General features: G+C 38.4%; 1 protein-coding gene across 1 annotated transcript in view; it reads left to right on the top strand.

The window, feature by feature from the left end:
* PDE11A (phosphodiesterase 11A) overlaps positions 1–26617 on the top strand; it is a gene marked incomplete at both ends in the record, with an annotated part of 193273 nt that overhangs the window by 162898 nt on the left and 3758 nt on the right. Inside the window, 6 exons of the mRNA XM_081340237.1 lie at positions 1487–1577; positions 4781–4881; positions 8311–8388; positions 11614–11677; positions 13420–13494; positions 14507–14590. Coding sequence (XP_081196363.1) covers positions 1487–1577; positions 4781–4881; positions 8311–8388; positions 11614–11677; positions 13420–13494; positions 14507–14590 — 493 coding nt within the window. The remainder of the gene's footprint in view (positions 1–1486; positions 1578–4780; positions 4882–8310; positions 8389–11613; positions 11678–13419; positions 13495–14506; positions 14591–26617) is intronic.

The raw sequence follows: 26617 nt of genomic DNA, 5'->3' as shown, positions 1-26617 counted from the left end.
TGGTTTTTTCCAGGTAGGTGGTGGGATCTGTCTTGAGGAGTTTGTATGTGGAGTCTCGGAGTAGGTTGGATAATTTGGTATGGTAGTCAGATGAGTTCATTACCACCGTGGCGTTGCCTTTGTCTGCTGGCAGAATGATTATGCTGGTGTCATTTTTTACGTTAAGTAGTGCTGTCTGTTCCTCTTTGGGTAAGTTGCTTTTGGGTGGTTTGCTGGTGCAGAGGATGTTGGTAACTTCGAGTCTGATTTTGTTGGCGTCATCAGGGTTAATTTTGGTCAGGCTGGATTCGACTCCGTATATAATGGTTTCCGTGGGAATGTGTTTGGGAGCGACTGCAAAATTAAATCCTTTAGACAGGACGTTGGTTTCGGCTTTAGTGATAAGCATACACACACCAATAACACCAAGCCTCATCTGTCACTTTAGAGTGCTTTCTGGTAGTGAAATAGTGATATGTGTTAATCTCTTGTGACATAATCTTTTGTAATCCTTGTGTGTTCCATCTTCTAACAATTGCCAGTTTTGTAATTGTAGTTCATACTTTCCTTGAAGAATTAAATTTAGCATTTTAAATGTACTACAATCTATGTTTGTGTAGATGTGGTTAGTTACACAGCTATGCAGATATTGAACAGGACTTTGTTTCGAAAGCATATACAACTTAAACTAAAGCATAAACAGCACCTGTGTGCATATTTAGTCAAGGTTATATCCCATTTTTAGGTAGGTGGGTGGGTGGGTGGATGGATGGATGGATGAATGAATGAGAACAATCAACCAATGGAGCAGACTGCCTTCAGATGTTGTTGGTCCTTCATCTCTGGAGGCTTTCAAGAAGAGACTGGACTAGCATCTGTCAGAAATGGTGTAGGGACTGCTGCTTGGGCAGAGGGTTGGACTAGATGACCTACAAGGTCTCTTCCAAGTCTGTTATTCCACTCTACCAAAATATCTCAAAAGAGATATTTCTGCAAGGTTTTTCCTCCCTCATATGGTGAATGTACAGATTCCGATCATGAATTATACATATCTAAATTTTAAACTGTGGCAGAAACCTTTGACAGCTCTATTTTGGAGCCTTTCTTCTCCAAGCAGAATTTAAACAATTTTAAAGAGATAAAAGAAACATAGCACTTCACCGGTTCGTTTCAGAGCCCAGCTCAGAAAAAAACATTACCAATGAAGAAACCAATGTCCCAGTGACTGAAAGAGATCAGATTGTGTAGAAAAGATAGATCAGAATCACGGCTCATATTGTGTTTACATGTTGAATAGATCTATGATCTGAATACGTATCCCTGTTATAACCCTTCCTTTAGCCCTCCCTTTCTCATTCTGGAATGGTGGCATGGATGAAAAACAGTGAGTTTGGAAAGGTTAACGGTCTGTTCTACAAAACAGAAAGATTGGGATAGCATTTCTCTCATCATTTGATAATCGCAGAAGCATGTGCTGAAAGAATGTCATATGTTGCATTTTTTTCAGGATTGGGTCTGCTTTAGCTCAGCTCTATGGGACATCTGCTACTCTGGAGCATCACCATTTCAACCATGCTGTAATGATTCTTCAGAGTGAGGTACAAAAACCATGGATTACCCCATCTCTTCTTCTTTTCTAAAAAATAACTGTCAACAGCTGCATTATTATAGCATTTCTAAAAAGTTATTTTGCCTGCCAGCACATAGAAAACAGATTCTGAATTCCATATATGGCACTGAGTTTTATGATATGACTTATGTAATATTTACTCCCAAAACAAAATATTTCCAAAAAGCAAAAACAGTTTTGTATATTTTAATTGTAAGCTGCTCGGAGTCGCTTTGCAGAATCAGAAGGGTGGCATATAAATTTAATAAGTAAATGTGCTTAAAAAGGTTTTTATTTCTTTTCTACTATTAGACCTGTAATGTTCTTAGTAATGTATTCTCTCTTATGGGAAAATATAATTTTTTTCCCTTAAATATAGACTGGCATTAACTCTTACTAATTAGAGTAACTATTAATTCTGGTATTATATTATTCAACAGCTTTTTGATTGAAAAGAAGTTTATGGGTTGAGCTGCTGGAGTTGGGGGGGGAAAGCATTGTTTAAAGTTTTGCATTTATGAGGTTGGACGTTTTCCTCCAATGAACCTCCTCTGTTATTTGAATGCATACATAGAATTTTATATTAGTATGTTTAATGAATTCTAGATGAAGAATTTCTATTTCTTGAATTCAGATTTTGATGTAATTCACAGTTACATAACTACTATAAGAAAATATTTACATTGACATAGATTCCTTTTCCAGAATGAGTTGGATTTGTCTTTGTAGGCAGAGATGACAGGGAAAAGGTTTATTATAGTAGTGAAAGTTCCAGAGAAATCATAGCAGGACCAGGCAAGAAAATGATAAGTCAGCATCTGTCCACCCTAGACAGGTTCAAATCACCAGGACCAGATGGACTACACCCCAAGGTTCTGAAGGAACTGGCAGATGTGATCTCAGAACCACTGAACTATATCTTTCAAAGATGCTGGTGCACTGGGAAACTGGAAAAGAGCTGATGTAGTTCCCATCCTCAATACCTGGGAAGTTCTTGGGAAAGATAATCAAGCAACGAACCAGCAAACACCTAGAGGCAAACAAAGTCATTATCAAAAGCCAACATGGGTTTGTCAAAAACAGATCATGCCAGACAAATCTTATTGCATTCTATGACCAGGTGACAATATTAGTGGACCAGAGGAATGCTGTGGATATAATTTACTTGGACTTCAGTAAGGCATTTGATAAAGTAGACCACAACCTACTATTTGATAAGATAGAAAAATGTGGATTAGACAGCATCACCACCAGAGGGATTTGTAGCTGGCTGACCGGCTATACTCAGCATGTGGTCCTCAATGGAACCGCATCTACATGGAGGGAACTGTGTAGTGGGGTGCCCCAGGGCTCTGTTCTAGGCCCAGTGCTCTTCAACATCTTCATCAATTATTTGGATGAGGGAATAGATGGGGAACTCATCAAATTTGCAGACAACACTAAGCTAGCAGGAATAGCCAACACTCCAGAAGATAGGCTTAAGATACAGAAGGATCTTGACAGACTTGAACATTGGGCGCTATCTAACAAAATGAAATTCAGTGGTGAAAAAAGTAAAGTTCTACATTTAAGCAAGAAAAACCAAATGTACATGTATAGTATAGGTGGTACCTTGTTCAATAGTAATAACTGAGAGGGATTTCGGAGTCCAAGTGGACAATCACTTAAATATGAGCCAGCAGTGTGCTGCAGCTGCCAAAAAAGCCAACACAGTGCTAGGCTGCATTAACAGAGGGATAGAATCAAGATCACGTGAAGTGTTAATACCACTTTACAATGCCTTGGTAAGGCCACACTTGGAATACTACATCCAGTTTTGGTCACCAGGATGTAAAAAAGATGTTGAAACTCTAGAAAGAGTACAGAGAAGAGCACCAAAGATGATCAGGGTACTGGAGGCTAAAACATATAAGGAACGGCTGCTGAAATTGTGTATGTGTAGTTTAATGAAGAGAAGGACTAGGGGGGACATGATAGCTGTGTTCCAGTATCTCAGGGGCTGCCACCAAGAAGAGGGAGTCAGGCTATTCTCCAAAGCACCCAAAGGCAGGACAAGAAGCAATGGATGGAAACTAACCAAAGAGAGAAGCAGTCTAGAACTAAGGAGAAATTTTCTGACAGTTAGAACAGTGGAACAACCTGCCTCCAGAAGTTGTGAATGCTCCAACACTGGAAGTTTTTAAGAAGAGACTGGACAGCCATTTGTCTGAAATGGTATAGGGTTTCCTGCCTGAGCAGGGGGGTGGACTAGATGACCTCCAAGGTCCCTTCCAACATTATTGTAGTAGTTGTTGTTGTTGTATTAGCATATTATTGGATGGAGCATAGATAATTTGCTATTGTCTACAATTTATCTCAGAACGTATAGAGAGAAACACACCCTATTATGATTTATGTTCATTATTTAGTATCCTATGTCTATCATTGAGTGTTGTATCTTAGGATTTATGATGATTGTATTTTATGATTGTGATCATGATTTATCACTTGTTGCTTGTATGTTTGCTGATAGCTTATGCATCAGAGACAAATTCCTTGTGTGTCCAGTCACACTTGGCCAATAAAGAATTATATTGTATATGGGTAAAAAAAAAATGAATAAGAACATTTCAAGAGAACATCTAAAGTGGACTCAGTCTTAAAGAGTTTATAGCATCTTTGGCATATTTACATCAAAACAACCTTTACTGAAATTGAGATTTATGACGATAGATATAGATTTAGGATTGGTTGGATAGCTTAATAGTAATCAGTATTTTATCTCCCTGTGAGATACATGAGTTGTTTGTTTAGATTTATGTAACCACCCACCTGCTACCATAGCCATTCTGGGCAGATAACAACAGATTAAAACACCTTACAAATAAAAACCAAAAACAACTAACATAAAACTTCAGGTTTTTTTTAAAAAAAAGCTAAGTTCTTTAGGTTGAAATTTCCATAGGTTGTTCATCAGTTTATATGCAAACAAAAAATGTATATGGACAATATTTTTATTTACTAGGCCATACTTTTAGTCCAGCAGAAATATCTAGCATTACATCTCAAGTATAGCAGCTGAATGAAATATGTTTGTTATGATTTCATTACAATTTATTTTTTTTAAAAAAGGTTTCTTGCAGTAGTGACGTATTGGAAAAAATTCTTCTATTGATTCTGAGCTATTTAGCTTTGCTCTCTCTTTCATTATAGGGTCACAACATCTTTGCTAATTTGTCCTCCAAGGATTACAGTGATCTTATGCAGCTTCTGAAGAAGTCAATACTGGCAACAGACCTCACTCTCTATTTTGAGTAAGTATTGGCATTTTCTAATTTTGATAAATGAAATTCTGAAAGAGCTGCAATCCCCAACAATGGTGTTTCAATATCAGCTAGAGCACTGGGTATACAATACTGTAAGTTAGTATTTACTCATCATTTTAATTATTTACAGCAGAGAACAATGGCCCTTTTATGACTGGTGGACTTCAACTCCCAGAATTCCTGGAGCCAGCCATGCCAGTCATATTCTACATATGAAACCCAGAGTAGCTTAGTGATTAAGGCATTGGACTAGTTAGACCCAGTTTTTAGTCCACCTTCAGCTACAGGAATTGCCTGAGAAAAACACTCATTCTCTCCCTCAGCCCAACTCCACCTCACAGGGTAACCTTTTACATTAAAACAGGCAGCTAAATAATGAAGTTGCTTTATCTTCTAATCTGATTTTATAAGGTATTAGTGATACCGTTACAATTATTTGCAAGCAAGATGTAAGTACAGGTAGTCCTTGACTTACAACCATTTGTTTAGTGACCATTCAAAGTGTCAATGGCACTGAAAAAAGTGACATGACCGTTTTTCATACTTACAACCATTGTAGCATCCTGATCGTGATCAAGATTTGGACACTTGGCAACTGGCATGTACTTATGACGGGTGCAGTGTCCTGGGGTTACGTGATCACCGTTTGTAACCTTCTGACAAGCGAAGTCAAAAGGGAAGCCAGATTCATTTAACAACGGTGTTACTAATTTAACAACTGCAGTGATTCACTTAACAACTCTGGCAAGATAAAGTCACCTGGATTTGTTCCCAGTTAGATGTTGGCCTTGCTGCAGGTCCAGAAAAAATGCCAAGAGAAGAGTCTTGTCCAGTTGTCTGGGAACAATTAGAACCTGTTGGACCTGAGGAAATGGGAAGGTTCCTTAGGACTGTGAGCTCAGCTATCTGGTCTTTAGCTCCATGCCCATCCTGGTTTGTCAAAGTGGACTGGGAGGTGTCTTGTGAATGGGTTCTGGTGTTAGTGAATTCTTTGAATGAGGTGGTTCCTTTACTTCTTAAAGAATATGTGGTTCACTCTCTTCTCAAGAAGCCATTGCAAGACCCCACTATATGGACAATTTTCATCCAACATCTCACCTCCCTTTGGGGTGGGGAAAGGTGGTAGAGGTGCAACAGCTTTAGAGAAAGGGGATTATCTGGACACTTTTCAGTCAGGAATCAGACCTACAGTAGTTATAGAATGGAAGCAGCATTGGTTATTTTTTGGACGGCCTGTGGCATGGGTGGGATGTGTGTAGTGCAACCATCCTTGCCCTACTAGACCTCTTGGGGGGCTTTCAGTACCATCAACCATGTTGTCTTTCTGGATCAGCCCAGAAAATTGGGGATGGGCATTACAATGTTATACTGGTTTGCCTCCTTCATTCAGGGCCAATTTCAGTTAGTGTTGACCAGGGGATGAGAGATCCCACTCTTGCCCTACTATGTGGGGTGCCACAGGGTTTGGTTCTTTCTCCTCTCCTTTTTAAGATCTATTTGGGGGGGTTTCCCTAGACTCACAACTTCTACTCGAGAAACAGATAGCAGCTATGGCTAGGTGGGCCTTTGCACAATTTCATTTGTTCCAACTATTGCACCCATTCCTGAATCAGGAATTAGAGTTACTCATGTCCTGGTAAAATTGCAATGCAACTCTCGTGGAGCTGCCCTTGAAGAGTATCCAAAAATTTCAGCTGGTACAGAATGCAGTGGAATGGATGTTTATGTGCACTCCTAGAGCAGCAAATGTTAAACAAGCTGCATTGGCTGCCAGTTTGCTTCTGAGTTTAATTCAGGGTGCTGGTTTTAACCTTTAAAGCCCGTCATAGTGTAGGATGGGTTATCTGAGAGCCCACCTCTCCCTGGTGACATCACTCTCTCCCACTAGATCTGGTAGAGTAGGTATGTTGTGTATACCAATGGTAGGTTCCTTCATTTTGTGAGTCCCAGGAGATGTGCCCTCTCTGCCATGACACCCATCTTATGAAACATTCTTCCCCCTGAAATTAGATTAGCTCCATTCCTTTTTGATATTCTTTAAAGACCTCAAGTCTTGGCTATATTGTCAGGCCTGTGGCTCCCAAGGAACCAGAGAATTGTGCAGATAGCTTCATTGTTGAGGTGGCCATTTTTATCCTCCCTGTCCTGTGGTTTGTATCATTTGCTTTTACAATATTTATACTAAGTTTTTTTTAATATTGCACGTGCTTGTTTTTATTTATTGTTTTTATCCTGACTGTTGCTTGCCACCCAGAGTTGTCTTCAGTAAGATGGGCAGCTGTATAAATAAATTTCATGAACAATATTCAGTAGAAGCAGTTTGCATACCAAAGTCTTCAATAACTGCTTTCTGGCACTGCAGAATGAAGTTGTGCTTGAAAAACAATGCAGCTATTATAGAAATCATTGCAGATTCATTCCTCCCTATGTGGAATTGTCAAGTAAGGCACATTAGCCTGTGCAAATCATTTGATGAGTGAAGTGCTTCCCTCTTGAAATCTCAGTGCAGCTATTTCAAGGCCCTTCAAGGTCGTTTGGTACGTGCGTACTTGTATGGAAGACTAAAGAAGTACTAGGTAGCTCCTTTTATTGTATAATAATGGGAAAATTAAGAATTAACACATTGAAAGTTATTTTTTATCATCAATTTGCAGTGTTTTCCCTGATTATATATGCTGAATTTCTACTCCAAGAATTCCTAATAAACCTAATTGAGGGGGAATTCTGTGAATGAAACCTTAACTCATCTGGAAGGCATGAGGTTGAATAATACATGATCAAGGGCCATGGAAGATGCATAATGTTTGGAGAGTTAATTTCAGACTTTGTGCATTTCTATTTGGGGAAAGGCAGTAAAAATTAAATAATAGATTGCCATCCTTTCTGCCCTTAATTATTACAAATCTGCAACTGGCAGCATATGGTGAATGGGCTGTTATGAGACATCTCCTGCAATTATACCTTAACTGCCTGGAACAATCTAAACTATATACTCTAGGTCAGGGGTGTTCAAACTTGGCCCATTTATGAATTGTGGACTTCAACTCCCAGAATTCCTCAGCCAGGCACGCTAGGATGTGCTAGGTTTTACTTGTTACAAAAAAGAATTATTTAGCACATTTTTTTCTGCTAATTTCTGCATATTTTAAATGAATTTGTGGGAATGAATTTTCATTCACCTAGTCCTGATCTGACTTTTCCCATAAGCCATGTGGTAGTATGGAGGCCGGAGCCTAATAAAATTTTAAAGTTTGATTTGGATATGTGCTGATGTGTTGTGTTACAGGCCCTGGGAAATTTTTTTGTTTTGTTCTTACTATTTAATTACTGCTTTTGAGTACCCAGGATATTGCTGCCTAAGATGGGCAGCTATGTCTTTCTCTGTTTGGTTTGTAATGTTGTAATATTTGGTTACAGGAAGAGGACTGAATTTTTTGAGCTTGTCAGCAAAGGAGATTACAATTGGAGTGTTAAATATCAACGAGAGGTATTCCGGTGAGATCTTTCTCTTGGGTAAAGTTCACCTGGCATAGAAACTGAGGCACTTTGCAGGGACAGGTGGCCAAATTTCTCCCAGTGGTTTTAGAAGTGCAGAGTTAATTTGCATGCATCATAGTTGTGCAGAACATTTTGAATTTGAAATGTTTCCTATTCAAAACATCTTATCCTGAGCCCAAAAGTTATTATTTTGAATTCAAAATAGGTTGTTTTAACATTCTGGGATTATTTGGAGCTCAAAGTATTTCCAAAAAGGTCAGAACAATCCATTCAGAAATGGAAACTGCTTCAAACTCTAAATGTTTTGGACACCTCTGGTATATCTTTATTATGAAGGTCAAAGATCATTGCTTCTTGAGTCTATCTACACGACACCAAAAAACCCCTCCCTAAGCTTAAGTTCCTTCATTAACACACGTTTAAGTATTTCCAGTAAAGATTACCATCAAGTCTTATATTCTGGGGTTTCCAAATGTCCTGATTTCAGCAAAGTGTGGAAATCCTCTGAATATTTGCCATGATTCCTGAGATCAGAAATGTGTGTTTTTTATTTATAGTCCAAGACTATATTTTTTTAAAAAACAACAACAGTATATCAGATATCAAAAAATAAAGCCACAACAAACTTGTACAGGAAAGCCTAAAGTAGTGTGAAGGAGACTCCAGGTGGCTTCTACAAGCTCTAACTATTGTTAGAAGTTTGGCAACCTTTTTTTAAAAAAACAACAGAGGTTTGGTCTTGTAAGAGGGGAAAATAAAATAAAACAATCTTATGTTTATTTGTTAAATTTATATTGCATATTTCCATGCTGCCCTTTCCTTGAACAGTCACAACACCTATTCTCCCAGGTTTGGTTTCATTTGGAAGAGAAATCACTAAATATTTAAGTGCTGGTTGAATATTTTAATGTATTACAAGTGTAATATTAGGGGATATGTGAAAAAAACTGCATAGCAACCCCTACAAAAAAGCAAATCCATTAGCTGATTCAGATCATATTCTCAATTAAGGCACCTGGGTACCCGCGGATTATTTTAATTGTCAGTTGCCCTCTATTTCTCATGTGCATGTAGAGTTACTTTCACCCATTGTCTCCAAACCTGCGTTTTAGTTACATCCAGGAGTATCTGTGGAGTGGGTCAAAAAAGCATTTACTGTCACTTTCCCCATTTATCTATATTGTCTTTCTTTTAAAATTAATTTTTTTAAAAGTGAAGATGACAGCCTTGATCGTGTAGTTGTAACCATTATTTTAACTTTTTTTTTTTTTTGCTCCTTCCAAATGCCTCTGATTCTGTCTTCCATGCACAGGTATAGAGAAGGTACCCATCGCAGAAAATTGTCCCTTCCTTCTTAAATTGTCCCTTTGGGAAGAAAAAGCTGCTTTCTTGATTTGTTACATGGGTCATAAGGGCTCCTCTAAATCAGTGTTCTTTTATGTGGTGACCTCCAGAGATAGCTGGATTTTAAGTCCCATAAAACATAAAGTCCTGCCTTGTGCATAAAAGCCTTCTGGATAACTTTGGGCCAGTCACTCTCTCAGGCCATGATGTCAGGCCTGGGCAATAAGCGGGTTGGTCAATTCCTGTTGCAAACAATGGGATTGATACTTGGTTGATCCAGAAGAAATAGCAGACCCTGAAGTTGTGGGAAAACACTAGGAAGGAAAAAATATATGCATAAAGCTATGCAGGCTGCAAATGATGTGCACATGTAGTCCGCAACTTACAACAGTTGATTTATAGTGACCGTTCAAAGTTATAGTGGCACTGAAAAAAGTGACTTATGACTGTTTTTCACAGTTATGACCTTTGCAGCATCCCCACGTTCAAGTGATCCAAATTCAGATGCTTGGTAACTGGTTCATATTTATGACCGTTGCTTGCTGTGTCCCAAGGTCATGTGATCCCCTTTTGCGACCTTCTGAAGAAAAGCAAAGTCAATGGGGAAGTCAGATTCACTTAACAACCACGTTGCTAATTTATCAGCTGCAGTGATTCACTTAACAACTGAGGCAAGAAATGTCATAAAATAGGGGAAAACGTAACAAATATCGCACTTAACAATAGAAATTATAGGCTCAATTGTGGTCATAAGTTGAGGAGTACCTGTAGTATATTTTGACACAACTTCATGGCACAAAGGTTGAGAAGGCTTTGTGCCATGAAGATGGTCCATTGCAACTTTGGCAATGTTCTTTACACCATAAGAAGCTCAGTGAATGTGTTCAGACTGGGAATATACCAGGGGTAGGCAACCTTGGCTCTTTTATGACTCGTGGACTTCAACTCCCAGAATTCCTGAGCCAGCCATGCTGAACCATGCTGGCTCAGGAATTCTGGGAGTTGAAGTCCACGAGTCATAAAAGAGCCAAAATTGCCTACCCCGGAATATACAGTATAAACATCAGTATCTAAGTATCTTCATCTCTAGGGGATGAAACATACTCATGAAAGGAGCTATTCTTTAAGTCTTTGTGTTTTTAGATGAGGTGTAGATAGTTTTCTATTTTTCCATATTTCCCCATTCCTGATTTTAGAATATGGATAATACATTTACTTTTATAAAAATCCCCAGTTTTCTTGCTGTTCTTCTGGGCTTCCTTATAGTTTAGTTTGCATTGTGGATTGTACATAAATGCTTTCTCCAATTGAGTAATTGCAATCTCCCAACACTAATAAAACATATTTGTAACCAGGTATTAAACTACATTGAGATGGAGTAATCCTTACAATAATCTTGAATATTTATTGCGGACAAACGATAGAAACTTTTCAAACAGTGTCTGGAATGCCTCTCACAATCATTTTCTTAGTACAGTAGCCAGTTATAACCAGGCAAACAGACTACCCCAAACTGTATTTTATTACATAATTTCCTTTTATCACATCATGGCATTCCAACTAACCAGTGCCCTATATTTATTAATCAAACTACAACAGCAAAATGAGTAGTTGGTCTGCAGTGAAACATGTATCTTTTGTAACACTCAATAGTTAGCATTGAAAAGTCATTATCTGATTATATCTATAATGCATTAGCTTTCATCTATCTAATGACATAAAAACAGTGACTATTCAAATTCCAAACTGCCATGCTTTAAATTGGCGAAGGAGGTGTAAAGTCTGACTCTTAAAAAATACCGCATGCATTCAGGATGAATTTGTTTAGAAAATCAACAAAGCTTTGTTCCATTTTTATTGTTCATTTCTGTTTTTCAGATCAATGCTAATGACAGCCTGTGACCTTGGAGCTGCAACTAAACCATGGGAGATTTCAAGGCAGGCAAGTCATGATTAATAGCAGCACAAGAAAGAGGAGTTTCTATCCCAACAATTTTCCCAGGAACCTGACACGAAAAGGGCCAAATCTGCAGTCAGGTTACAATACCACTGCTGCATTAAAAATATCACAGATCTTCTGCTACATGTAGTTTATTGCCCAGTCTTTTTCTTTTTCCTTTTCTTGCTTAATTGATAACATTGAATAGTATTAGAGCATTTCAAGAGACTACTTCTATAATCACATAATCAATTATGGTGAACATTTCCACTGTATTAAAAATGTGAATTAAAAAGAAATTTGGCATACCTAATTGACAGTGCTTTAATGTCCATCCTGGCATAAAATATTGAAGGCAAAGACTTACCATAAATCTTTATGAAAGATCCTTTTTTAATTCAAAACTTTATTTAAAATTATTTGAGGGATCGCTTAGGTTATCTTTGCCCAACTTCATGCATTCATCCAGAATTCCTAGCATGGCCACTATAAGCTTAATAAAACTGGCAATAGCATTTTCCTCTCCACAGGGAATAATATAAAAAGATTTCATTTATTTGTATGCTACAGATAGTCCTTGACTTATGACTGGTTGCCTAGTGATCTGTCAAAAGTTACAACAGACCCCTGAAAAACTACTTAAAACTACTTAGGACCTAGTTTTGAAGATACAGCCATTGCAATGCCCCAGCAGTCACATGAACAAAATTTGGGTGCTTGGCAAACCGCCTGCTCTTATGACCTACATCAGCAATATTGCAGTTCCCCCTGCCTGTCTCCCCCCCCACCAATCCCAATGTGAGAACAGGACTATACATTTGTTCATTTTGTGAAATTATACTCTAAATTGAATAGATAGGAATAATGGAATGTTTTATGCAAATACAGAGTTGAAGTTGCTGAATGACAGTAAAATAATGGAAATAAAACATGCAAGAGAATAAATGGATGCTTAATAAATTATTCAACATTACATGAGAAGGAAGAAAGGCTGCCTGACCAATCCTTGGTTGTTTGTGCAGTTGTAGATAAATGTGTTATGAATGCTTGTGCCAATGTGTGAGATGTGTTGGTTGGAAATCTGAATGTGCGTTTGCAGTGTTGGCTGAGAATCCAGGTGATTTGCAGTGAATGTTACATAGTTGCATGATGCAACAAGGAGCATGGATTTGAAATTTTATCTATCTATAAAAGTGAATGGCATGTATGAAATGAATATATTGAAGTGATTTGGTCATACTGAGAGAGTGAATGAAGATCAAATTAGAAAACAAGTATATGAAGGATGAGTGAATGTATCAAGAGAAAGGTATGTATCAATGTATCAAAGAAGTCATGGTTGGATGGGCCTGATGAAAACATAAAAAAAAGACAGTTCAAGTTTAAACAAGAGAAAAGAGTATATGAAGCAGTGTGTAAACATGTTTGAAGCATGGAGGATTTGCAAGGAGAGAGATACTGTATGTATGGAGAGATATAATGAAGATATTACTGGATAGTAAATTAAGCTATGTTGTCTTTTCTCCTAGCATGTTTTAATTTCCCTGGTTTGTTATTTATTATTCTTTTTCTGATCTTCGCATAACATTGGAAAGAATAGCATGACAGGCATATATTATGCCTAAGTATTCACCAAGGGCACCTGATAGTCAAATACATATTTGTATTTAATCTTAATAAAGGTTTCAGTCTGGAATGCAATTAACAATATAAACCATAATTTGATCTTTTTGTATGCGTTTTAGGTAGCTGAACTGGTAACAAGTGAGTTCTTTGAACAAGGGGACAGGGAGAGATCTGAGTTGAAACTCACACCTTCCGTAAGTTAACCACTTCAGTAATTATCTCTTGCTGTAGAGCATGGGCGTCAAACTCAGTTGTGTCACATGACGTATCGTGACCTTTTTTTTGCCTTTGCGGAGCCAGGGCATGGCCTGCGCATGACACATCCGGCCTGCGGGCCACCAGTTTGACACCCCTACTATAGAGTAAGCAAACATAGTGTAATGTACTATAAAATAGTGTCGTATGATACGATGATGTGATATAATTGATATTCTAACTATTCTTTCTCACTATCACTCTGTATGATAATTGAACTGTGCAAAGCTTTGGATTCCATTCCTGAAAGATACTTTGAATCATGCTAGATAGGACCAGCAGATCTGGGTTGCAAAACTCTAGACCAGGGGTAGGCAACCTTGGCTCTTTTATGACTCAGCTGGCTCAGGAATTCAGGGAGTTGAAGTCCACAAGTCATAAAAGAGCCAAGGTTGCCTACCCCTGGTCTAGACAATCTAGATTCTAGACAATCACTATATTGCAGCAATAATTTACTGTTCTTTGTATTGTTCTACTGCCATCTGCTGGCCCTGTGGATTTTTGCAGCTCAGATCTGATAACCATACTTCTCAGAAGTGTGTGAAACTGAACACAATGGAAATTACTTCAAAGCGGAAGCAGGAAGAATTGCATTGCTCTTCTCCAAAACGAATAGTAAAAATAACGCTTTATATATATATTTATTTATTTTTATTTTCTTATGCAACGTAAATGCCAACAATGGATTGTATTTGTTTGATACTAAGGAATTGCATTGTAAAGCAGTCAAATAAATGAAACCTCTATATTCCCTAAACAGGGCCAGAGAATAATAAATAGTTTATTTTTCATTCTAGACAAAAGACAGGAAAATGTGTGTAAAGATTGATTATGGTTTTCAAAGTGTCCCGTTTATAACAATTTGATCCTCGATCCAAAGTATTGGTTGAAGCAGCTTCTGTAAAATACTCTAGAGTAATAAAGCATGACACATTCCTCTTCTCTGCTCAGGCTATATTTGATCGGAACAGGAAAGATGAACTGCCTCGATTACAGCTGGAATGGATTGATAGTATCTGCATGCCTCTCTATCAGGTAATTGTGCATATTGCTGGTGCAGAGTTAAAAGAAGACCCTGGGGGGTTTTGCCTCTCAGCAAACGGAGGAGGGAGGAGATGGAGATGATGTAACAATTTTTGCAGCTTTTTCCATCTCACAGACCCCATGCATTTCATTTTCCTCTCCGGAGGCATAAACTACACTTGATAAAGCAGCAAAGGTACTTGTAATGGAGGAATCTATGCAATGAAATGAGTAAATATATATCAGGGCAAAATCAGCGCAGTCTTGTCAATAAAGAAAACAAATCAGATATGAAATGAATTGTCTTCCTCTGCTCTTCACTGAAAGCCTTCCTTTGTCTGTACGCTCGTGCTCTTAATCTATTGGTTTTGGTTCATAAGTTGCAAGAACCATGGCAGCATTTTGCATTTTCATCCCTTGTTTATTTGTTATGAAGAAGATAATTGTTGTTGTTGTTATCGTTAATATTAACATTTTTTTATTTTCTAAAAAGACAAAACGTCTACTACAACACAAACAGTGCAAAGTATTTTCATTTTTAAGCAAGTGCTTCATTTCAGAGTTACAGACAGTTCTGCTTACAGATGGGTTACATTCTGAGAGGCGGCAACGATGGCATAGGCTCATCCTCAGGAGTAGAAATGGCACATTTCTCCACTTTCCTGAAGAAGCAGTCTAGTGGGCTTTGAATAGTGGCAGGAGGAGGGCAAGATAGGGAGGTTGGGGTTCCAGTGAACTACACACGTGTGTAGCACATGGAAACCGAACCGACTTCTCCCAACCTTCTTGTTTGGTCAAGTTTGTTCCTATTGACAAAACTCAACAGTATGTTAGTGGAGTAAGGTCCGTACTGCTAAAATTTGGTGAGCATGTGCTAGTCAGACAAGAAGCACTTAGGACACTACAGAAAACTATTGACCTTCAGAAGGAGACACTTCCATATTTTTGACCAAGATGATGATTATGACTTCTTTCTTAGTTCTTATCTCGGATTCCTCTGTGCAAGTCCCTTATGCAGCAGTCTTTCCTGTTGTGCTTTTTAAGACAGGTTTTGAATTGACTTGCATTTTAATTGTCCATTTTATTAAAACATACCAGTACAGGTTAATATGGATGCTAGTAATTTTTAAAATTGTTTTAAAATTGAGTTTATACATTTTTATTTCATTGGTACTGATTTTTCCCCGAAAGAATGTTGCAATACGTTTTAATGGAATTCAGGATTAATATACTTCTTCAGCTGCACTTAGAATAATTCCAAATAGACCTCATATTACTCAAGATTAGAGGAAAGAAGTTGGATTGATTTATTTGCATGTTTATTCGTCCATCCCATTTCTAAGCTTACCCAACTCCAAATATGACCCTGAGCAGGTTCAAAAAATTAAAAACATGATATAAAAAGGAATCATGAAGAAAATCATCTACCATACTCGCCAATCATCCTAACCAAAGGCTTGATGGAAAAGTTGTGTTTTTACAGCTCTTTGAAGGCAGGTAGCAAGTTTCTGGGGAAGAAGCTGATTCAGAAATCAATAACTAACAGAGAAGGTCTGCTTCTTGGATCTTGTTAGATTGCATTGTTTAGTTGATGGGACTTAAAGCAAGAAGATTCTATCTGATTGTTCAGGTGGGACAGACACTATGGGACCAGATGATCCCCCAGATAATTAGATTCTAGGTCATATAAGGCATTTATAGAGGACAATCAAAACCTACGACAAAACAAAATGTATTAAAGACAAAAAAGTATGGAAAAATAATTAAAAATTATTTTGATGCTTCTGATAAAATTCTATTGATAGGATCAAGCTGGATACCAAATTAATCTTGTGCAGGGTTATAACTGAGGACATTACTAAACTCTGGCCCATTCAGGAGCCATCTATTTCATCTCAGGTATTTGATGTTGGAAAAGAATCATGAGGACATAAGATAATAATTATTTATAATATTTTGATTTTCAGCAGATTGAGGGACTGATTTTATCCCTTAGCCCTATAGTAATCATGTAGCAAATTTTACAATGTGTTGCTTCAAGTCAAGTAACTGCAATCTACTAAATGTCTCATAATAAAGATTTTTAATTATTTTATGTAAGTATTACAGTGCTGATAAATTAAAAAGAAGTTAAGTGGGGGAAGAAGTTAGAATGTGATGAAATAAGACAAAGAGTGCTTCTTCAGCCAGAAGTTTTATGCTACTTGAAGTAGCGTTTTTAGCTCTGGAGAGAGAATAGAATTATCCATGGAGATAAAGAATGCTCAACACATTCTTTCTGGATGAGAAGGTTGGACATAATAGTTAAGGATTCAACTTTATACAAGCAGAATTTTACTAGCAAACAGAGATTCATCTAAATGTCTTTCCCCTCTCTGTTCATGCTGTATAGCTATTATTCCCCTTTTTTATTATTACGGCATCGTCTAATGCCACACTACCCTAAGGGGTAAACAGAAAACTTGATGTCATAGTCACACACTGGGAGAGATGCTCCCTAGAATATAAAACTGAGTTTTAATTTCCAGTACAGCCACTATACCAATGATGCATGGAGACACTGTAAATCCCATTTACACATGGATAAGAAACCCAAGTTGAAGCTTTATGCTCCACAGATACCTCAGGCCCTGGGTCTCTTTCTCTCTCCATACCAATTTATTTTTCAGTGGTAATAAATGGTCTAGAACACACAACATAGAACATTAATGATAATAGCAGCAGGGCATTTAGTGCTTGTGCAGAATTCAGCTTTTTTTTTCTTTTCCTCTTCCCCCTTTCCATGCAGTTGCAAAGAAGGAGCTACATAAAACAGATATGACTATTAGAGATAATTTAGCTCGGACATATTGCCCTTCCCTGTGATGCTGTGCTTCCTGCCATTTTTTCCCCCTTTTTTATGGGCTAGAATGTTTATCTGTTAGAAGTCGCCTACACTGTTAGGCTGGTCCACCTTGTAAGGTACTAATACAGGATGGCAGCAAAACCAGAAGTTCTGGATATACCTCTCTTGAAGTTGCCAGAGAGATTTGATCCTATTTGCCAGTGTAGATGGGACAGATAATATTTTTATACGTTATCAGTTTAAATTAGAAAAGTTTTGTCAGTGCTCTTTTGTTTCATTTTATTATATTTTACAAAAGAAGGAAAGTAATAGGAACTGGGGAGAAAGTGCTTCCATCTCCACTCCTAACCTACCCACCCACCCACCCCCACCAAATTATAAAAAATGTCCAGCCTTGTGTCATTAAATTCTGCTGTTTTCTGGCTTTTAGAAAGATACATAGTATGAATTGCAATTGCCAAGCCTTCAAATTCGCACACACATATTTGGATTTATGCATCTTTTAATGTATATAAACCCAAATTTGAGAATGTAGATCCTTGTGAAACAAGTACAGAGTAGCCCACTTTGGCCACAGTTTACAAACCCATTTTTTTAGGGATTAGGATTTTTGTACTTCCTCCTTAACCACATAGCCCCACAGGTGAGGTGAATGTGTTAAAGAGCAGGAGACAGCCGAAAATGGGAAGGGCTTTGCAAGGGTGGGAAAACTAATGAGTATGGATGGGATCGAGAGAGGAACTTCAATAAAACCCGCCAGTCGCTGCCACCACTTTCTGCCAGTTCATCTGAAAGAACACAAGCCAGCGCATTTGAGCTGATTTGTAAATTGTCTAATCCAAGACCCCTGTGTCACTTTTCTATTTATTTATTTATTTATTTCATCTAAGTCCAACTGAAGGTAAGAATTGAAACACCGAGGTAAAAACTGAAGGGTTTCGTTTAAAGAAAAGTATGGGGGAAAAAACCCTCATCTTTTTCTCACTGCATTGTTACATGCTGGTAGCAATCTCCTGACGGGGAAGAAATACCCAGGTCAGAAGCCAAGCATTGTGCTCCTGTCTGGGTGAGAAGATAAGCAGTTGGGCCAGTGACAGCTGACAGCAGCAGCTTGAAATTTAAGGAAATCGTTTTGCCTTGGTGGACAGGTCTCCAGCAGCTTGATCCGGAAAGTGGTGCACCCTTTTTGGAATCCCAGATGGGCTGCTCCTTTCACAAACACCGCATAAGAAATCCTGAAGTTTCTGTGAATGCTGATTACAAAGGTTAAAGAAACAGGCTCCCTTTTCTTCCTAATCACCCAGGCAGAGGATGTCTCTCTCAATTTTTACATTGTCTCATGCAGCTCCTAAATAAAGGTTCCCAGTAATTGACTTCCATCAAACAGCATCGATCACAATAGTTCATTTCCTGCTTGGCCACTGGTTAGCACCTTTTGATGTCATCCAAAACCAAATAACAGATGACGTATGGAAACGCCCCCTCCAATGGTTAAATAAGTTGTCTTAACTTGCTCCAGCTATTCTTTTGTGAAAAGCAAAGGTTTGGGAAGGGAACTATTGTATACAGTTTGGTGAGCCAAGAAGTGTTGGGAAGTAAAGATAGGAGGGAGAAGCCGTTATTCCCTAAGTCGCAGGGGTAGGCAACCTTGGCTCTTTTATGACTCGTGGACTTCAACTCCCAGAATTCCTGAGACAGCCATGCCTGAGTGCAATTTTGAGTGACGTTGCAAGCATATCTTTTTTAAAAGGAGTAAGTGACATGTGAGATCACAAGTTTTCTCAAGGTATATAACATTTTGGGGTTTTTTTTATAAATGTAATGGATAGAGTGTCTATGGGCCCTGTGTTGCCGGATCCTAAGTTGCAATATATCAGCTGCCTTTTGAAGATTTTAAACAGATGTCCTGCAGGAAGTGGTGATACCAGTGGTGTCTCCTGCTGGTGGGAAGCAGCCAAGGTCACAATAGAAGGAGTCAAGGGATCACCATGGGTGGATCGACAAAGGTCACCATAGGCAGAACTTGAAAAATGCTTTCTATTATCCCATTAAGAATACCAAAAGAGTATACGAAAACACTCCACTTTTTCCCACTGAAAGATACTATAGAACTTACGTGAAACTATTTCTAAAGGATATTTTTTTTAAAAAAATCCCAACCATAATTAGTAACATAACAGAAGCAAAATAGAAATGAAATGTAGAGTATCTCCATCTGGATGAATGAGGATGATCAAATAACAGGGTGTCCTGATGATGCTGATTTTCTTACCATGCAAATTACAAAATTGAAGAGATGAAATGTTCTCGCTCAAACGATAGAAGAGAAAGATTGTGCAAAATATGCCCATTTTCTCTTACTTTCCATGCAGGCTGTGCTCTTCAGGGGGGGGGGGGAATGCTGCTATTCCAAAAATGTATTTTGTTTTGCTCATCACAGACTAGAACCTGAGACCTGCATGCCCCTATCCTTGCTTGTATGGGTAATTCTCGTTTAGTGACTGCAGTCGGTTCTGGCAACTTGGTCATTAGCTTCAGCTTTCCTTTCCTTTACAGTGTCAGAAGGATACAATCCAAAAGAGCCAGGTGAGTCCAAATGGCAGGAAAGATTTCCGAAGCTTGGCTCACAAGGTAAAAGGGCAGATCTTATAGCCCCTTTTATCCACTCTTCTGCTTTTTGGAATGTTCACCCCGGTGCTGGGATTATTAGCAAGAAGGAAATAAATGTTTGTATTTACATTCATTTGAGAGGAAACCATTACAAGAGAGTAAACAGCACGTAATGGGGAATACAGAGGAAAAGGAATAGCGCTGACACCAGCTCTTTTCCTTAAGACACTGATGGCTGCAAGCCCCCAGCTGCTTAGGAAGGAAAGGAAGGACTTTAGTGTGAAACTGGTTAGGGTCTTGTCAGTGTCAAGCAGCCGTGTCAGGGGACTGGAGGGTTCTAATCAACTAATTAAGGTCACAGATCTGAGCTTGCAACTTATGGTTTGCAATTTTTAGAGAGGCACTGCACTGCAGAGAAAAGCACCTGGGGAAGAGTAGCTTGTTTAAGCAATCTCTCTGCTCTACAAAGTGAGGGAGGAAAAAATGGGGTGATGTACAGAACAAGGTGATACCATACTAGCTGACCGCGATGACAAATGGATGGCAGAGAGAGAGAGAGAGAGAGAGAGAGAGAGAGAGAGAGAGAGAGACGCTGTGAAGGTAGTAAACATGCACATCGGTTACTAAATTATTTTTTCATCACTGTTGTAACTGCAAATGGTCACTGATACTAAATGAGGATTACCTGTATGTAATTTCAATCTGCAAAGGGCTCATACCAGTGGTGGGATTCAAATAGGTGAACAACCAGTTCTCTGTGTGGATGCCGCTTCCGGAAGTACGTTCTGGGCCTGGGCAACAAAAAATTAGCTACCGGTTCTGCCGAAGTGGTGTGAACTGGCTGAATCCCACCACTGGCTCACACCCAAATACATAAACATCCTAGTTTCCACTTTTTATTTTGTGAAACAAGAAGAAAAACAAGATACATTAAACCCTTCTCAGCTCACTCCCAAACATTAAAAACTGGCTGAAAAATTCTGCACTGAAAGATGTGTTGGTATCATAGTTTCTACTCTATATCTTCTCTGGCCTTTCATGCTTTTTTTAAAAAATACATCTCACATTTAGAAAAAAAATATTACTTGACCCTAACTTAAGAGTCAAAAGAGGATATTTCCAGGAGATTATGAGACTGGCTGGGAGAAATGACTCTTTACCATCCAGCCTCCTGATTGCACTACACCTGATTTCATCTCAATAGGCAAAGGATGGAGCGATTTGTCCCATGGACTACATCTATTGTGTTCTGGATTGGAATGTACTGCACTAGGGTGATGTTGACTCTGCATTGAAAAAGCCACATACAGGCGTGAATTGTGACTGCACTACTGTACTCTCGAGTCAGAAGCACTCAGTGTGATATTTGAGGGATCCAGTTGGTGGCCTTGAGAGGACATTGCCCTGCCCAAATTATGATTAGGTACCATTTAATTTAATTTAATTTAATAATATTTCTATACCGCCCTTCTCCCGAAGGACTCAGGGCGGTTCACAGGGCAAGAATAAAATACAAAGATACAAATATTAAAAGGAGATTAAATAATTGCCCGATTTTAAAACAATTAATATGCTACAATTATAAAACCCCAAAGATACAACAATAAAAATACAAGAATAAAAACCCCACCAATCCCCCATCAGGCTAGGCCGGCTTGTGCAAACAAAAACGTCTTCAGATCGCGGCGAAAGGAGCGAAGATCGGGCGCCATCCGGAGCTCTACCGGTAACTGATTCCATAGTTCCGGAGCGCCCACAGAGAAGGATCTCCCCCTGGGGGCCACCAATCGACATTCTCTGATTGGTGGCACCCTGAGGAGACCCTCTCTGTGGGAACGCACAGGGCGCAGGGAGATTGATGCCGGCAGCAGGTGTTCCCTGAGGTACTCCGGACCCCTGCCATGTAGGGCTTTAAACACCATTACTAGTACCTTGAATCTCATGAGTCAACCAATCACTTATTCAGGCTTTAGTATTGGTAAATAAGTCAATTCTATAGCACCTGTGCCTATTCATCAGATATTTTAAATATGCAAATAGATATGACAGTCACACACCTGTTCTTTTGCAGAGTGTATGTACACAATAAAAGTTATAAGTATTATCATTACCAGTGGCAACTGGCAATGATACATTTTGGAGAATTTTTTATTCTAGAAAGGGATGCGACCATATTTTTTATATCTGGGATTATTTTTGTAGATTCAACCATTCTATTGTCCTGTGGAAAGATAAGGCTTTCTATTGGTTTATTTGCATTCCAGATTCATATGTAGTCAGCTTTGCTTGTCTGTTACATTCCAGTAGGAAAGGAAGGGGAAGAGAGTCAGCCTCAGGGCAAAAAACCTTGAAATGGTAGTTGTCTAAGGGACCCGTTATGTGATAGCCCTTTGGAGAAAGAAGGGGCTTCAATAGATCAAATGAAGAGAGTTCACTTTTACAACTAATCTGATTCAGATGGTTTGTTTTAATCTGGTATCATTTCCATCAGGTAAACCAGACCAGCAAATCAACTCCACAGGAAGCCTGAAACTAAATTTTATTGAGATTAGCTCTAATAGAATCTTGCAAGTCTGATTGTGCTTATCTCTTCTTCCTCCTTATACTCCAGTGAATCATAGATATATATAACATGTAATATCTTTTTTGTTCTGGACTTAAAAATGTTTCAGCCCCTTTTGCTTAGGTAAAAGTTCCTGTTTCTCCCCATAACAGCAACTCTTTGACAGAGGTTGGCCTGAAAGAGAGCAGCTGGCCCAAAGTCCCCCACTGAGCTTCCACGGTTGAGGGTAGTCCCTCTGCTTCTACTCCGAAATTTTAACTATTACACCACCCCAAGTTCCCCTTGCTGTCTTACTAGGGGTAATCAAGCACACCAGTTAGGCCTACCAGATATCAAATCATGTCCCTTCCTCCTCTCTATTCTTCAGGAGGTATCTATGAAGATGGTTGAAATATCTGGAATACTTCCTTGTCTTTTAGGGTTCCTCTTCAGGCAGTAAAGCATGGCAAGGTAAAAACAAGAGACCTAATCACGTATGTAATCTATGAACACTTTCTTATTGTCCCAGTGCTGAAGATGGGGAAAATTCCTTAAGACAACCCTCGCTGGAATTCAGTGATACGAGAGAGAGAAATATTCTAAAATGGACTCTCCATTTTCTGCTGCTGTGTTAAATGGCACTGGGTACGGCACAGGAAGAAGTTAGTAGCAGAAGGCAATTTTTTTCCATTTGCAGATTTGAACAGCCTGCAGTGAAATAAATATGTATTTAAGGAATGGGGAGAAGGAAGCGAAAAACAACTATCCCCAAACCCTTCGATCTCATCACAGATTTCTTTCCTGATAAAATTTGATTCAGCCTTCAGATTGATAAATGATGAAGAAATTATCACACGAGTTAAAATGGTATGACTTGAGAATGTGCATAACATTTTAGAAAAGAAATGAACGGGGTGAAAAGGAGGTGGTTTTTCACAGATTTAAAGGAAGAACTGGAAGCTGGATCACTGATGTCCTTTCAAAACAGAATTGGTTGAACAGTAGAGAGACTGAAAGGTAAAAAGAGAGAGTCAAAATAGAATTTAAGGAAATGAACTGAAAATCTGGAAAACGTGTTTGGAAAAATGGCCATAAAACCTGTAGGTAAAACAAAGAAGGGAAAAATTCACTGCAAATCTGAAAGAGAAGATTAATGGATAATTTAACGGCTACTCGGATTTCAAGAAAGACAAAGAGCAAAGAGCATTGCATCAGAAAAGGGCTAGAAATGATGATAGATAGCATCTCCCTGTAAGTGTTGAGCAAGCCAGAATCACCTTGCGTCTGGCTGGCAAAATTCCCAGCTGAGGATGAATCTAAAGAACTCAGGATAAGAGACTGATATGGACTGAAGAGATTTCTAAAGATCTATTTAAGAGCCAGGCAGCAAGTATTGATTGCCGTGTGGAACAAATGTCATAAGTAAATGGGTGGAGTCATGTCAGAGGCTGTTCAGCTCTTGACTCTGATAATCAGGGAAGCCTGCAGAGGAGATGAAAATTGAAATCCTGCAGCTGTGACTCGCTTAAAACTATTTCTGCTAAGATTACTCTGTGGTAAACACACAATAATGCAAACCATACTGTTAAAATAATTGTAGATTTCAGTATACAAGATTATTTATGAATTATATTTAAATCATTTTGCCCTATTTTTTAGACAAAAGAGTGACTCTCGGAAACCATTAGAAAAAGGTACCATGGCCAGGAATGCGGCTGCCTAACTATGTTAGTGGGAAAAGGGTTACATTTATGTAAATAAGCTTCTAAGAAATATTATGTTCTTTTGATGTACATTTACATAAATTTAAAACTTTATATATGCTGCAGCACACTACTGACTGAAGTGATTATTGGAGAATATAAATTCCCCATTATAACAGGTGTTTGGGAAATGTATATATTTCTGGGCACCATACAAAATGCTAGCTGTGATTTGCAAAGTGCTGCATGATTTGGGAATCGGTCCTCTGTTCTCTATTAGCTTGCCTAGAATTTCAAGGTCCTCGAGAGTTCTTTCCTGCCCACCATCAGTAAAAAAACAACAATACAGAACTCCTTGCTAGAATAGGTCAGGTTCTGTCTGCCTTTGATCTCTCTTCTGACACATTTCAAAAGCCTGTTATTTAAATAGGCTTTCATTACTTGAGGTTTTTTTCTCTCTTCAATATATTAAAATAGGTTTCAGGAAATAAGGGCTGTTTATTTTTTTTAATCAACATTTGCCTTTAAATAATCATTTTGTGCTGGTTGCTAGTTTCTTCAAGCACAGTTTATAGTGGAAAAGCAAGATGTATAATTAGTGAGTAAATAAATAATTTGCATATTCCACGATTCCCTTCTCCCACCAGAGTTTTCTCCTCAAGCACTCTTAGTGACCTTCAAATAAAGTTTTGGAAATACTTCAGTTAAAGCCCTCCTGTCATGTGCAAAAGATCAGTTGCACACATGAAGTTCTCATTAAAGTGTTTAGTAATCATGCTTATGCACAGGAATCTACTCAACTAACAGTAGCACTATCTTGGTGCTGGATAAGGGTGAATGGAATTCAAGAGAGGTTGGACTTGGTCTGCTTATATAGAGACTCTAGGCTGATTCCTCTTTTGACTCCATCCCAGGTTCTGCCACTCCTCCTAAACTTCCTAAGCAGTTTGGAATTTGTGAAATTATGAATATTAATTGAGGATAGGGATCACAGCCTCAGCCCCATTCTCTGTTCTCTCCATTTTCCAAGTGGTAATCCTAAGGAGAGTTACAAACACATAGCCAGCTCTTTACAATTTGAAATCCTAATGAAGTAGATCCAGTGATGTGAAGAACAAACTGGGAATATCAGATGTTATCAGGACATTGGGTGTTAACGGAATTCAAGGTAGCACAATATCTTCTGTGTGTTGTCCTGAAAAGTTCAGCTTCTTGCTTTCAAAGAAATGGTTTAATCAACAAACACAAACCACAATACTATTATTACTCTCTTGATTATTTTGATTATTATTTGATTAATTATTAATTATTATTAATTATTATTATATTATATTATCTTATTATTATATTATATTATCTTATTATTATATTATATTATATTAATTATTATATTATATTAATTATTATTATTTGATTATATTATTATTATTATTATTATTATTATTATTATTATTATTATTATTATTATTTGATTATTACTCTCACATGCTAATACCTTTTTCCCCTTTAAAAATTTTCTTGTTACCAAGTTCCTTTTTGATGATACTGTTGAACAGCAGTAAATTAAATGGGTAGAAGTGGTTACCCAGTGGAAAGGCTTGCCTTCAGAAGTTACGGGTATTCCATCACTGGAGGCTTTTAAGAAGAGATTGGACAGTCATTTGTCTGAAATGGTATTTTTTTAAAATTTTAATTCCATTTATATCCCGCCCTTCTCCGAAGACTCAGGGCGGCTTACAAGCTTAGCAGTAGCCTTCATTCTATGTATATGCCTGCTTATTAGGGCTTTCACACACACCCCAAGCGGCATTATTACAAAGTCAGCTTAATTGCCCCCAACAATCTGGGTCCTCATTTTACCTACCTCGGAAGGATGGAATAGATCAGGGGTGTCAAAGTCACCACGTCACGTGACGTGTCACGACATATCACGACTTTTTCCCCATTGCCGGAACGGGTGGGCATGTTTTCAGCATGACACATCTGGCCCGTGGGCCGGCAGTTTGACACCCCTGGTATAGTCTCCTGCTTGAGCAGGGGGTTGGGCTAGAAGACCTGCAAGGTCCCTTCAAATTCCATTACTCTGTTAAATTCTGTTAAGTGTCACAACCAAATGTCTTTGGCAAGAGCTCAGTCTTCAACATCTTCCAGAAGGTGGTTATGATATAGGCAGATCTATTGAATATGGTTGCACAGTAGAGAAAATTTGGGGAGGCTTTCAAACTCCAACTAACCTAACTAATCTAACAGTTGGGAGACCCTTGTAAAGGGTTGATCTCACCACAAGGAAACAATGCTTCTGAGCATTGCCCCTTAAATTCCTGAAAATGGGGAACAAT

This window comes from Vipera berus, assembly GCF_964194415.1.
Source record: "Vipera berus genome assembly, chromosome: 1".
NCBI classification, from domain to species: Eukaryota; Metazoa; Chordata; class Lepidosauria; order Squamata; family Viperidae; genus Vipera; species Vipera berus.
Note: the sequence above shows the minus strand (reverse complement) of the source record. Positions and strands in the feature narration are given on the sequence as shown.